Below are 15,562 nucleotides of genomic sequence, written 5' to 3'. Positions count from 1 at the left end.
GCAGGTGAAAAGATGATTACTCCAGTCTGTCCGTCAGGCCAGATGCAGAGAGATAAGGTTTCCTCAGAATGAGTCAGTCTACTTTTAGTAAGTTACTGTATGACAGTGTAACTCATACATATTATCTGCTGATATCTTATCTTTGAAATGCACCCATAAAAAACACAAATCAAGTTCCAATCAAAGAAAACCCACAGCTAGCTTTATTTAGTACAAAAGACACAACAAAAGGTATCTACATAGTAAAGTCTCATTTCACCTCACTGAAATATTTCCAGTAAAAAATAAATGACGCCCAAATAAAGAACAGGTGAGAAGTATTAGTGGAGGGTACAGTGAGAAATCATATGATGTCCTAAAACACAATAGAATAGGACTGAAAATGTCCAGGATCCTCTTGGTTCGTGGTGTGTTTCAGGGTACAGGACTTCCCATGAGCCTCTCCTGCCGCAGTGAGACCAGTCTGTTGAGCCACAGCTCTTCTGCTTTCTCCTTGTCCATGAACAACTGCAGGGCAGCATAAAGGTGATTCGTTAATAAGCACAAACTGTAAAGATAACGTTTAACTGCAGTACAGAAAAGTATTGAGATAGATTCTTATTAATCAGAGTGCCTGCTTTACAAAGCAAGCATCTATTGTTATTCTTCCGCGTTTCACAAGACTTGAGACTTTTTAAGCCTAAATCAAAGTTTTGATAGATATTAGGGTTTTTAAACAATCACAGTTTAAGTTTTATACTTTTTTGGACATTTTCAGATTTTACAATGAGTGTGTATTGCGCCGTTAGAGTGGCACACTGAGCTGAGATGGTGATGGCGATGGCGGCGCGCACTGGTGCAGCGGCTCTTAGCTCTCCGACTTGGTGCGCCCTTTTATTTCTTTTAAAATTGTTATTTATATATTTGTATTTTGCACCAAGGGAGTGGCACCCAAATTTCGTTGTCCACAAAATAACGACAATAAAGGCTATTCTGACTCTCTTCTCTTCTGATTCTGAGATCTATGAAAATAATCACAAAAATCTCTAAACAACCTGTTCCACTGCCCACAATTTACAACCTACACAGACAATTTTTTTACATAAAAATGTTGCTATGGTTGTTGTCTATCCATGTGTGTTGTTTTCACATTCATATGACTTGCAGTTATTCTTGAAATCACCTAGAAGTGCAGAGAGTTCTGGTCAAACCTCCCATTGACCCCCATGTTAAAACTCTGCTTTGGAGTTTTAAAAAAGGTGACATTTTAAACTATAATTTCTCTGTCAATTCACACCCACTTTTCATAAATTTAAATGTGGGAACTCCTGGAAGCCTCCTGACACTCACAAATTAAACATCTGATTTGGCAGGGACTGTTTACTTTAGAGCACCTTGATTTGTTTAATTAAAATATCCATATTTGCCCGGGCACATCGGTTATCGTATTGCACAAGGAAGGGCGGCGGTATATCACCAAATCGATATTTTGACCCATCACTAGCACCTACAGTGAGTGACAGTGATGCTGCTGTGAGGAGGACACGTCATCTTCAGCTGCAGTTTTGTCTCTCTCACACACACTGTCTACAAGAGTCAGGTGAACGTGCAGACCTTATCACTGTCGTCTTACCCTCTCGCTTTACAATAAGCGTACCTGTTATTCTTCTGCTTTCTGTCTGTCAGTTGTGCTGTAAAACCCGTACCTCTTTGTCACCACAGACACAAATCAAAACACCACCATACTGAGAAACAGTCTTGTGGAGCTGTTAGGCTTAATCAGCATTGTGTGAACTCACAAAATGAAACTGCAGTGTTTATGTACTGCTTAGTTATACCCTCCAAGACCTCCCGCAGCCACAAAGTCCATGAACCTGGCACGTGATTGTAAACACAGCCCCCCTGACACTCACATGACTTCAGTGTGGACGGAGTCACAGTGATGGTCTGTGGTTTATTACAACACGTCAGCTTAGTCTTTTACCACCACTTCAGTATGCACAGAAAGCTCTTTATTCTAAACACATACACAGTAACTGTAGCTCTGCGGGCCTAGAAGAGCATCATGTGACTTGCAGTTACACAGTAGCAGTACATAAGCAGCAGCAATGATATTGATTGTAAGAGTGCTATAAAAGTGCTGCAGCAAGTGTCTGATGAATGAAGGCATCTGTTTATTGGGAAGTGACACAACGACTATGAGGCACAGAGAGAAAAAACAGGGAAAATTGGAAGATTATTTCTGTATTCACTGTGTGCGTGTGTGTGTGTGTGTGAGAGAGATAATGTTGACATGCCGCCTATGTGTATATACAGTACATCTATGTGATGATACGCGTCTGTTATTATGCAGATTGTAGAGCAGCCGTGGCGACGTCGATCCTTCATTCCTAACCTATGCCGTTTACAGCAGCGCTGCATGTTATCTGTGTGTTAGATTCAACACCAGTGAGTTTTTGTCTGTTGGCCCTGCACTGGTGTCATGGTGCTAATGAGGCTGTGTGTGGGATGACAGTATCTGGGCTGGGCTAATGGGACTCATCTGTTCTAATTGGAAGTAGAGCTGGAGCTGGAGCCGGTGCCGGGGCCCGCCTGGGGCATATTGCTGCCATACATCAGCCTGTCGGAGGTTGTGTATGCGTGTGTGCATTTGAGCTGGGTGTGTGTGCATGGGGTTATCTGCATACGTCAGGACATAACTTAGTTTCCCAGAGGAGACGGATGACTGGGAAGCCCCAGGGAGCGTTATTAGAGTTTAAAGCTTTCCTTCTCGTTTTTCATCATTGGTCTACAAGTCCGGGAGGAGGTGGTGTTAGGGAGGCTATAATCTGCTATACTGCAGTGTCCTTTACGATGCGATACACACTATCAGAATACGAAGGTGTGGTGTAAACCGTCATGGTGTTTTTGATAGATGCAGAGGGCGAAAAAGAGTTTAAAAAGTTTGTCCACAAGTCAACACGAGCACTCATAAAACAAGATTGTCCCAGAAGATAAAATGGCAAGAAGATGAACTTGAGCAACACCTGAGGGTTGGAGAGTGCTAAAAAGTCCGTGTTACAGAACTTCAGGACAACTTGGTGTGATACTGAACAAACAGAAACATCTAAATCTACAGGGAAATGCTTTGCTGGATAAGAACTTACACTGGGATGGGCGAGTGTGTCACTGTCGTTATAGACTATGGACGTGGGCAAAGTGATGTCCTGAGAATCTGCACTGTCTGGTTCCTGCTTCACCACAGCTGCTTCAGTCTGCAACAAAAACACATTTTAATAAAATAAATATATGCATTTTAAAGAACTAGCATATTCAAGTCATAAAATAGGTTTAAAATCCCAAAACACAAACTGATACATAAATCAGATTAAACACAAGTTAAGCAAAATTATACTGGTGTGCCAAGACAAAGACAATATGTTGTATGTATTTCAATTCTATACTGCAGAACAGGGCAAAGTAGGGAGTCATAATTTAAGACTACTGATTGTATTTTATGAGTCTGTGTGCTGGTTGTCCCACCATGCAAAATGACAGAGAGAAACTCATTATGGCTGCAAAATGTGAATAATTGTGAGCAGCTCAAAAAAGATCTGTGAGGAGAAATATTGTAAAAATTATGCCGCTTTTCAAAACTGTTGAAGCGTGTTGAAGTGACAGGCTACTGCACCTTAGGTGCGATATGAAAAGACTAACGTCCAGCTCTATATAATCATCATTGTTTTTATATACATGTTTATTTACATCTCTTTTTTTGTCTGTTGTGATTTTCATACTTTTATGTGTGTACTTCTGCTGTAGAACACAGCTGCCAGAAACTTACATTTCTACTTTCTATCTATCCATCTAGTGATTTATCTAAATTGCTTGATAATTTGTTGGTATAAACCATGAACGTAAGCCTACTGCAAAGTTATGATGAGCATGCTGTAGATTAAATATTGTTTGAAATTAGGCTATTAGGCTAGATGGAGACACAGGCAAGAGTTGTATAAGGCAATGTGACATTTGTCCAGCAGGTGGCAGTGAATGACTGATAATATTGACACCAACATACTGTAGCTCCTGTATTTCATGTCTTCCACCTTATATTTTTGTGTATGTGAGTCTGCAGTATAGGAATCCCGGCTTCAAATAATAAATAAATAATATTTCTGAAGGTAAAACTTAATGTAGATATCGCAATATTCAATCACTTTGCAGTGTCAGACTACAACCAAAGATAATAATGATTATAATGAACTTTAGGCACATTGCAAAATGCTTAATGTTCAAAACAAATCCAATCAAACTTTATTTGTACAGTGGCAAATCACAAAATACTTCTACTACACATTCTACTACACATTTACTCATTGAGCAAATACGTACTGTATTTGCTCAATGAGTAAATGTGCAGTCTCTATCTGTAGAGTCAAAGTTAACAGCAGGAAATATGAGACTCTGAATGACTCCATCTCTGGAGGTGTGACTTAAAGCTATAATAAGCCCCATATTTGGACACATGGCTTGCTCTCCTTGTTGTACTTGATGAAGAAAAGCAAAAAAACAAACAAAATGAATACCATGCCAAGTCCATTCATGTTTCAACCAGTGCTAAAAGCAGCCCAAGAGCAAATGTTTACTCCGTTGGAAAGATCTATTTAAAATTCATTTGGCAGGACCAAAAAGTGAGTGTGACATAGAACAGTCTTGCTAATTAAGTATGGTGACGAGTATCAGATAACCTAACTGCTCATTACATCTGAATGTACTTTTCTCATGAATGCAGCTTGAAATAGAAAGTCGTGAACGATATACCGTGGCACATGTTAAAGAAGGTTTAACTATGATTCCCCTCATTAACAGTGGGTGAAAAACTATTCACTTACAAATTCTGAATTACTGATACTAAAACCAAGTACATTGTAATATCGCATACAGTATTCTCAGACAATAACATGTTCAGGTAGGAAAGTGTACTTTGTGTATTTTGGCTCACTTTTGTTTAAAATTTCAAACATTTAAGAGCAGTCAAGTGCTTAAATGTTTATTAAGATGTTATTCTTTTTGGCTACATATGTGTTTACAAAGCAGATAGGGAAAAAACAACAACACTGTGGCAACCACTATGGGAGCAGCTGAAAGAAGTAGTATTTTAGCAAAAACAATTATGTTCCAAAGCAAATATGAGATGTCAAGATAAGTTAACATTACATGACTAACAGTGAGGATGACACCTAGAAGTGTAATGTAAAACAAGTGAGGAGCTACTATAAAAACTGTTTAAAGTTAAATTAGTGAGTAATAAAACAAGGAGAAACTGTACTGAATCCTGCAAAAATGTTTTATGGGATGATGTTTAAACATAAATCTAACTCTAAACAAACTTGATTAGATGTACAGCAGGAGATCTCTGTAGCTGTGAATAATGAGAGCTGCTGCCTGACTTTATCGAGTAAAGTTGAGGGAAATATGTGAGAATGAGGCTTTAAACTCAAAGAAAGGGAAGGCCTAGTCTACTCTGTGTGTAGTGTGCAATCTGCACAATCTGTCCTGGCCAGGACAGATTGTCTCTGCCCGGTCCAAGCTGCGGCCACATGGGTGTTGACCTTTGTCAGACTCAGCAAGGCGCGTCCCACAAGTCTGTAGGTTCGCTGACACATGTTATCATCTATCGTTTCAAACCAGCCATGAGCCCCAGCAAATCTAATACCTGCTCCTTCAGAGACAGCAACATTTCAATAATGACGTCTGTGTTTTGTCTGCATCTGCACAACCGGAGGGGGAGAAAGAAAGAGAGAAAGAAAAAGAGGGGGAGGAAGAGAGGGAGAAAAAGCGGATGGCTGTTGCCTGGTGTGGCTTTTGTGTGGGTGCTGCCGCTTTGGAAGAGAGCGAACACTGGAGCGTCTGATGAAACTGTCTCAGGTTGGAACAAACGGCACTGAATGGGAATGTTTGATTTGGTCTGGGCTGTCTCTGGACAGACGGCACAGCATTGCAGAGAGGGAAATTCAATAAGAGACAGAGTGAAAAGATCCAGAGAGTGAGGGGCAGCAGGAGATGGAGAGACAGAACGCACCTTTATATCATCCCTGGATGATTTGAAAGCCTGAGGAACAAAGGAATCACTCTCAATGGCCTCTATGTCCTTTATCCTTCGCACTTGCTCCTCCAGAGAAGTTCCCTCTGAAACACATGTTACACAGACAGGAGCTTTGAGCAAAAGCATGCACAGTACACACACACACAAACACAGACGCACACAGAGGGTCGCTCGTTCCCTGTCATGTTATGAAAAGCACCAGATTTCATTTGGCCTGGGCTTAGTTGATTGCATGTTCTCTCTTTTTTGTAATTCTCTTTGACACTTACAATATAAAATATTTGATGTTCTCCTATTTGTATTTCGCCTCCATGAAAAAAAGGACTCTTGTGAAGGCAAGGGCATAGAATAAGTACAAAAGGTAAATGGGAAAAAATACTAACAGGATAATAGCCAGACAGTGAATTACACTCAGATAATGCATTTTAAAATAATCAGAATATGAACGCAAACTCACTCCAAAGGAATTTCATTATGGAGACTAAATGTAATTAGGTTTCATACAGTTTTCATGTATCAGAAAGTATTTTGCGCTGGCTGGGGCACTCAAACAAAAAGACAGAAAGGGTTTCCAGTAAATTACTCTGGGATATAAACACATCAGAATTCTGCATATCAGATAATAACTCATTTCAAGAATTCAAGAGCAGTCTTCATAGCGTAGGAGGGTAAAAATAGGTGTGCCAGGAAAGTTAGCAACAAGAAAAAAAGAAGACAGTCTGAATGCTCCTATTATTCTCAGGCTGTCAATCTTTCCACTGATCAGTCAATATTCATCCCTCTCTCCCCCATCCATCCATCCTCTCCTGCACTCTCCCATCTCTCTATCTGTCAATCTAGCAGACATCCATGTTTCTCTGCTACACTGATGTAGGCTGTGTCATGAAAACAAGCACACTCACATGCACAGAAAGAGAGAGTAAGAAAACAGCAGCATACAAGTACTCCCACATGTGCACATGTGTTTGCAAACTTACATACTTTACACTCATGCCCCATATAAATCTGTATATCAGCATGCACGCACACACACAGGACTGGGTGATATTGTTTAAGTTAAAAATATAATCATGATACTTGAAGGTGATAATGATGCTATTTCAAACTGAATTTCAAAATAAAAGCATATGTTTTACATGGAACAATATACTATTAACATTAAGCAAAATAAACATGTTATAAAGATGCTAAATTAAATTATATATATATATATATATATATACATATATATATATATATATATATATATATATATATATGTATAAAATGGACAAATTAAATAGAATTGAAAATCTGTTAACTAAGTGAAAACCACATCACCAAGCATCTGTCTTCCCTTTTTTTTTTACTTCAATTAATTCATTCCACAATGTCAGGTGCAGCTGTATGCCCATTTTGTATGTAGGTTTTGTTTTTTTTTTTTAAAAAAGTTTACAAAGTGAAAATAAAATATTAAAAAAAACATGTCACCAAAAAAAGTATATATTATTTAATGTTGGGGAAACATGGCGTCATCACGCAGCTATATTGTTTATATATTGCAAAACAGAATTTTCTAACCACATAAAAAATGATCTGAACTGGCATTGCAGTGAACAATATGCTATGGCACATATACACACAAACTTAGAAATAATTAATTTCCTAGCACCTTCACCTTAACCATCACAACGAACTAATTACCAAGAATTTCCCAGTTTTTAATAATTTTCCACTTTTGGTGTAAATACAGTGAGTCTATATATCTATGTAATTATTAATCCATCCCTAACCTTAACACTAAAAAAGCACTTCACCCAAATTTCCCATCACTTCCTATGATCTACAAGTCTGTTGGTCCTCACAGACACATACATACAAGTACACCAACGCAACTGGAGTTAATAGCAGGAATTAATTTAATCCATTAGCAGCTAAAGAACGGGTGTCACAACAGATCTTCATGGCCATGGTGTTTAATGAATAAATGAATATTTGTTCCGGTTTTCAAAGCAGTGCCTCACGAGCACACACACACACACAGACATACACACATTTAGAGTTCATAACAGCACTCAAACAATCTCGGTTTTTGATTTGAATGCAATGCAGACGTGGACAACTGAGCGACATGTGGAATTAAGCCTTCGTATGTGACAGACTCTGAGCTTGTCAAGCGTGAAGATGTGAGCAGAGGCGCATTTCTGAGTGGCTCCAAAAATAGTCATTATCTTCACTGGGCTGGTAGATGAAGTCTGCACAACACTGTCCCTAATATCCTCCTGAAGACTGTGGTCTGTCCTTCATATCACCATCACCTGCACTCACGGCACTGCTGCATGAACCTGCAAGTGTTTGACTGAAAACTAAAGCCTTTTAGTTTGTACATTTTTCAGTTTTTAGTCAGATAGTGGTACATCTCCACCCCTAACAATTAACTGGCTTTTTTAATATGACCCCTCCCTTGCTTTGCATTTAGCGTGAACGTCCTACACAAAGAGCTGCCACACAAACAGTATCCACTCACAAACACACAGACACACACACACCCCATATCTGCTCGCATATCCTTGGCAGGCCCGTCTGTTGCTGGGCTGTCCGTATGCATTGCAGGGATCCATTAAGAACTCAGACTTTTTGACAAACACATTATTGGTAGATAAAATGACTTCCATATGCTGTTTGTCAGATGTCAGCAGGAAAAGATATGTATTTCATGAAAAAAATCAAGAATAATGGACTTTGAGTGTGGGCATTGCGAGCTTAGCAGCAGACAAAAATCAATACTCTCGCCGAGCAAGTGCACTCTGCAGCATGGAGAGGTCAAAGTTGATATTTAATATTGACACATTATCTGGCAAATTAATTTAACAGGTTGACTGAATTGTCACCGCATTTGGAACACTTCTCCGTCAGTGATGAGGGGCAGATAAAGTGAAAGATGAGACAGAAAAATGGCAGAGAGCAAGACGGAAAGGAGAAAAGAATCAAACATTGACTTGATTAAATATATATATTATTTATACACATGTTGTTTGGATTAGATTTTCTCACTTGAGTCAGGATGCTGAGATTAAATATCAAGATATACTGTAGAAAACACAATCAAACTCAATCAATAAACTTGTATTACAACAAGAATGGTCCTGTGTTGGACAGGAAATCTGTCCAGGGTGTCCCCTGCCTTTCACCCTATGTCAGCTGGGATTGGCTCCGAGCCACGACCCTCGTGTGCAGGATAAAGCAGTAGAAAATGGATGGATGCAACAAGAATAATGGATCCTGACGGAGCAATGTTAACATTAATGCTTGTGTCCTTGCATGTTTACGCCTGCATGTGCGTATGTGTGTGTGTGTGTGTGTGTGTGTGTGTGTGTGTGTGTGTGTGTGTGTGTGTGAGTCACTTGCCATGTCATTACTGAAATTAGTTGGACAGACAGCGGTGCTGATGAGTGCCTCAGAATCAATAGGCTATTGTTCTCTCTAAATACCTGTTTGTCCACTTCATTGATTAAGACCAGAAGACGGGGAGAGAAAATCAAACCAGCCAATAGAAACAGATTTCAGCTCATCTCCTTCAGCCTTGTTCACCAGTTACACGTCGCTGGCAGAAGAGGGAGCTGTTCAACAACAAAAACTAGCACACAGGCCTAGGGCTGTGGCAGTGTTGTCTTTGTAAACTTGACTTTGGTCTACTGTTTGTCAATCAAGAGCAGCCGAGCTGAATATATTGCCGCCACTGATTAATTCCAGTAATTGAGTGCACTAGCGTGCCAACTAAATTACTGCAGCACTTGTGTGGAGAAAAATAAATAAAAGAAAAATGAACTGCTTGTTTTATTGAGGTCTCGCAAATTTAGGCAAATCTTTGACAGTGTTATAGAATTATATGGCACACATTTAATGAATGTATTAAACAAATGAGTAGCAAAGAAAAGGCAAACTGTGCTGCTGTATTAATGTCGGTTAGTGTGACTCTGGCACAGCGAGTACAAGAAATATCTGTCACAGCTCATGTCAGAATAACGGTGACTCTGATTTTAAGGTGGCTTTTTTAAATCAAGTAATACGTTTGATTGAAAGAGGAAGATTACAATTAAAAGATTTGTTTTGTATTTGTGTGCTTTTGTCAGTGCAGCACCGCCATACTCCTGCAAACGACACAGACCACAAACACAAGGACAAACATTCAGAGTTTTCTATTCCATGTCAAGCTTTCACATGGACTAACAGAATCTCCTGGTATCCCAGGTTTCAGTAATGTGTCTTCTCCTCCCCTCTGCCCTCCACCACCCCACTCCCTGCACCGCAGCAACCATGTGTAATTCAATGCTCAATTTAGGCCCGTCTCTGTGGAGATTTCTTTTGCCTGCTAATTGATAGAAATTAAGCCATTAATCAAGCCACTAGCCATCATTCAACCCAGAGAAGATGAATACAAACTTTCATAATAACCACCTTCCCCATTTTAGCCCTCATTAGCATTAATTTTTAATGTAATTATGCTATTCTTTTACACTGAGCTCATAAATTACTGCTCTTTTGTTGCTGGCTGGCCTTGTAAAATCCAAAGCAATGCTTTGTAGTCTGATCTTTAAGGCAATTACTGGCTTCTTCACTCTTTTATCTCAGTGCATTTCCAATAACCTGCTCTCTAATGATTTATCTCCGCAGAACCCCCCCACCCCCACCCTCTCCCGTCTACACCAGCGGCCAACTGCCCCGGTGCCAGCATCCGCCTCCAATCCCCCCCTTCCGCCCACATTCTCCCCATCATCTTACAGTAGCCACAGACACATGAGGGATGCACACAAACATACGCACCAATGTTTGCCTCCACCAACTTAACAACATGAACACACATACATGAGTGTATATAATGTGTGTGTGAGTGTGTGCATGTGTAACTTTGTTTACTATCTCCTTTGGTCATTTTTCTGCTCGTCCTTCATTAGTGAATATCCAGCTCCAGAAATGGTGACAACACCTGGGGAAAGCCAAGGTAAGAAATTGATACTCCATCTCATCCTCTCTCTTGGCCAGTCTCCTGTGGGTCTTACCTGTAGGCAAACTGCTCTTGTTTATGTAACCCCTTAGCACAATAAATAAACACACACACACATGCATGCACACACACTCACAGAGCTTGGCATCAAACAGCTGAGTTAAGCTTAGCAGGACTGTGTGCTAGGGGCGATAGAAGGGCGCCAGTCTGGCCCTGTTCTCAGCAGCAGCATCCCGGCTGCATCAAAGTCTTTACTGTACGATTCTCCAGGCCCAAACAACAGGCTGCTCCAACGCATGCCTGGGAATTGGACTCAACAACAACAGAAAAAAATAATAATATCTGACAATAGGTTACTTATTTAAATCGAACTAATGAGATTTCATTATCAGCACCAAATGACTCTGTGAGGCATTCTGTTATGCAGATGAGGATTTCAGTTTGCAGCAAATAAATTAAGAAGCCTAATGTGTGTGTGAATGTTGCTACAAGAGAGATATTTTGTTGATAAAACAGAGAAGTTCACGGCGGCTGTTGTGCTCAGGCCCAGAACCATGGAGTAACTTAGAAAGGTGTCTGGTGTGGGCCTTGGTTAGATAATACTTCTAGACGGTATTGATTAGTAGCTGCTGACAGGTTCTGATGTCAGCCCTGGAAATGCATCAAGTGGCTAATGAGCAGCTATTAGGCCCATCGATTTGCTGATTTCAATTGATAGCTAGCAGGCCAAAGCGGCATGTCAATATTTGCATAACTAATACCCTGCAGCTTTAGGTATTGGAAAATGAGACCTCACTGAGTAAGAAAAGGAAAGTGATAGAACAGAGCAAAGGGAATGCACACAGGTAGCGGGGAGATGATCATAATGACAGCAGACAAAAGGAACCTAGGAACCCCGAAATATGGAAACAAGCAGAAAACACCTGGACTGTCAGAACCATCTACATGCCCAACACAGCAAAGCAGCCACCTGTTTCCTCTCCCCTATGTGTGAAGGATGCAAACCACCAATCACAGCGTTGCAACAATGACAAGATGTGACGCCGATGCTCGCCTGACGCCAGTGGCAGCCTGGGTCAACAGGTCACCAAAAAAAGGGGAAATTCTGACAGGCTGAGCCAGATGTCCTGGGTGTGTCCCCAAGGAGTGTGTGTGTGTGTGAGTGTGTGTTTGTCAGTGCATGTATGAGCAGGGCGATGTCCAGTGACAGAGCAGGTGGCTAAGCCAGTCTAATGTGCATTCCCTAAAGACCCCCCTCCCCCCAAATAAATATATATAAAAGCCACCTTCCTGAAAAAACACACATGTCTCTTAAACCAATGTCTTCCAACAATGCACCTTCCACAGACACACACATACACGCAGGCCAAGTGATCCCCTGTGGTGATCACCTTGTTATCATGGTGTCAACTGCTCTCTGTGGAGTTTACCGTCCTGTTGACTCCTGGCAATGTCACCAGCAGACTGTCACACATCACTAATGCTCAGGTGTCTCCCTGAAACAATCAGGCCCATAGTCTCTTAACGGAACGTAATGAGAAAAAACATATAGAATCACATTCTTTGGGGAAAATGGGCAGTGTGGCTTTTACTATCATTTGACCTGAGCAGATATGCTCTGTGACATGTTTATGTGATATCTTATGCGATATCTATTTAGCATCAGGAAATGAAGAGCAGCTGGTGCCTGAAGTGTCACACACACACACACGCTCGGCCAGTGTCTCCTAGTGATAGTGATCTCTTGCTCTCCAGTCAATAAAGGCCTGAATGATGAATTAAAAACCCAAACAACTTGCTAATGACAGGATGACATGGCAGCCACGCGGCAGGCTCGGCTATCTCCTTCCACATCTCCTCTCTTTCCCTATGACGACTCACCACTCCACTTTCTCCCGTCATTCAAACCGGTTTTGCACGTCCTCACCTTGACTGACCCTGGTTCGACTGTAACCACAGCCGATTCATTCACATTCTGCGATCAAATGCACGTGTTTCGCCTCTTTAGGCGTCCGTCATCATTAAATCATGGCGATGACTTACCGAATGTCCTCAGTCTGTTGTTTCGGCAGACTGCGATTGTTTGATTCTGCCATCAAAGCCGCTCTGACACTATTTGTTTACTCACACGTGGGCCATGCAAACCTGAGACATAACTGATGATGCAACTCACATGATATGTTTCTGGTTTTCGAATGCACGGTTTGCATTTACTTGTAATTGGCTCAGATGGAGAATTTAACCATTCGTCAGTGGATGACAGGTTTATTGTTGCCCTGCTAACACTGCACCCATTGCGGGTATGAATAATGCATTCATTTCTAAAAACAAAGGTCTACCTTTCAGCAAAAATTGTTTAAAAGCATCTACTGTATATCCACTGCATATACAGTATATCAACTATTTGTCAGAAATTCTGGGTAAGATTCGACTGCTCCTGCTGACCTGACAGCACGATGCTAACTGCAAACTAGAACCAGGTGTTTCCTTGTGTGTGTGTGTGTGTGTGTGCGTATGTGTGAGAGAGAGAGACAGAGAGACAGAGCAGTATGAGTGTTTGCTGATGTCCTGTGCCTGGGCAGTGTCACAGAATCTCATTAAATAGTGAAGCTTTCACAGGCTGAGTGGTGAGATCTTCAAGATCACAGCCACTTTCTCTGTCTGAGAGTTTGAAAGGAGACTTCTGGCATTTCTGAAATGATGTCTTAAATTTAGTTTCCTTATACTTTATTACATGATGTAATTTTCTGCTTGGGTTAGTCTTTCGGGATCTTGTCAGCATGTTACAAGAAGAATAAATCAGTAGAATGTCACTTTAGGTAGAGGATAAACTTTGGCATTTTAAAATGTTTACGTAGATACTCGTCCGTAACGGCTCGTTATTACCTCCATCAGTAAGGTTATGTTTTTGGTCACATTTGACTGTCTGCAAGCAGGACAACTCAAAAAGAAGAGTTGTCCTGACATGGAGGAAGAAATTATCAGATTTTGGTGGCGATACAAATATTTTTATTTTTGTGAAGGTTGTGAGAGAGCAGTTTGCAGCCGACCCTCTCTCAGGGCACTCTCTTTTTCTAATTCTACAAATAATATTGAAGTACACCTTTTAGTTCTAGAAATAAAGACAAGTGCTTTAAATAAGGTAATGGCTAATTGTAAAAAAATGCATATATAGGAATATACATCTTAAATGTCTCATGTATTAAACTGTAAGTGCTCAGTATGATAAGAGCATGGCTGTCTGTGAGAGTCAAGGAGCTCTTTATTAAGCACAGCGCTGTTTTAGTGTGATTAGAATACAGAGTCCTGCCCTGCCCTTTACCAGAAATAACAAGCATTTGACAGAATTAACCTGAAATTGAACTAGGCTGTGTGCATGTGCAGGAGAAAGTGCAGTGGTCTCCGTTTTCTGATCCCAGGCTGGTCAGCAGCTCTTTTATGAACTCTATAATTAGAAAAACACCAAGCAACTAATTACTTAATTGGAGCAAGGTCTTTAAATTGAAAGTGATGTAATCTGAATCCAGGAAATGGGTGCTTGATTCTCACAAACACTAACACATAAACATCTACACACAAACAGGCACACACACACACACACACACACACACCTCATGACCTACAGTCCTCCTGACAAGCAACCATCAAGAAACCAACTCTGTCCCTTTAGTTGGGTTGTAATAGATTATCTCTTCTACTCTGCTGACAGTGTGTGTCTGTCTGTGTGTGTGTGTGTGTGTGTGTATATGTGTATATGTATGTGTATAAGTTTAGGACTAAAATTTTAATTGTGGTTAGGTTGGGCATTAACTGGTTATGGTTATGGTTAGGGATAGTGCTTTGTTTAGGCCGTTCAAATGAATGGAAGTCAATTTGTTGTCCCAAGAAGAATAGCTGTGCAAACCTATGTGTGTATGTGTGTTAGTGATGAAGAAAAAGGGGGTAGAGAGAGAGGTGGTCTGCTACAAACTGTATTAGTAAAGGTCATGGCCGTGTGTGTGTGTTTTTGAGTAGTAATTAATAAGTCAAATGTCCCCCAAACCCTCCTCCTTCTCTGACCTCAGTTGTAGACTAATAAGCTTGGAACTGCGTAATATATTATCCTTCGTTTTTTTCCTCATGCATTCTGCCTTATTGGAGGAAATCATGCGAAAAATAACTAAAACCAGGATGACATTATCATTTACATGTAAATCAAAATTCCTTAGAGTAGATTGTTTTCCCTGATGGCCTAAATTGCAGGAAGGAAATTAATAGTTGACCAGTCACTCCTGTTATGTTTGATTTCTTTCAGCTGTAGTGGTGTATTAGTGTGTGTGTGTGTGTAAATGTATGTGTATGTAAAAAGCAATGCTATATGCCGAGGTCACTAACTGCGAGTAATTATTATTAGTTTCATTTTTTTTTGTTTTTTTTATTGACATTCATCAAAAATTCAATGCAACTAATCTGCCCTAATCCACACACGCAACTCTACCAAAAAACATGCAAAAATTATGCAACACCATTCTGAC

At 40.4% G+C, this 15,562-nt stretch overlaps 1 protein-coding gene across 1 annotated transcript in view; it reads right to left on the bottom strand.

Annotated features, from left to right (window-relative positions):
- Positions 1 to 180: 180 nt before the first annotated feature.
- Positions 181 to 15,562, bottom strand: part of rsrc1 (arginine/serine-rich coiled-coil 1) — a 105,827-nt gene continuing 90,445 nt past the window's right edge. The window contains exons 8-10 of the mRNA XM_044032478.1: positions 6,041 to 6,147; positions 3,126 to 3,233; positions 181 to 507 (exon numbers count right to left, since the gene is read on the bottom strand). Of these exons, the coding sequence (XP_043888413.1) occupies positions 415 to 507; positions 3,126 to 3,233; positions 6,041 to 6,147 (308 nt within the window). The 3' untranslated portion in view covers positions 181 to 414. The remainder of the gene's footprint in view (positions 508 to 3,125; positions 3,234 to 6,040; positions 6,148 to 15,562) is intronic.

Source organism: Solea senegalensis, linkage group LG8 (genome assembly GCF_019176455.1).
Source record: "Solea senegalensis isolate Sse05_10M linkage group LG8, IFAPA_SoseM_1, whole genome shotgun sequence".
In the NCBI taxonomy this organism is placed as follows: domain Eukaryota; kingdom Metazoa; phylum Chordata; class Actinopteri; order Pleuronectiformes; family Soleidae; genus Solea; species Solea senegalensis.
Note: the sequence above shows the minus strand (reverse complement) of the source record. Positions and strands in the feature narration are given on the sequence as shown.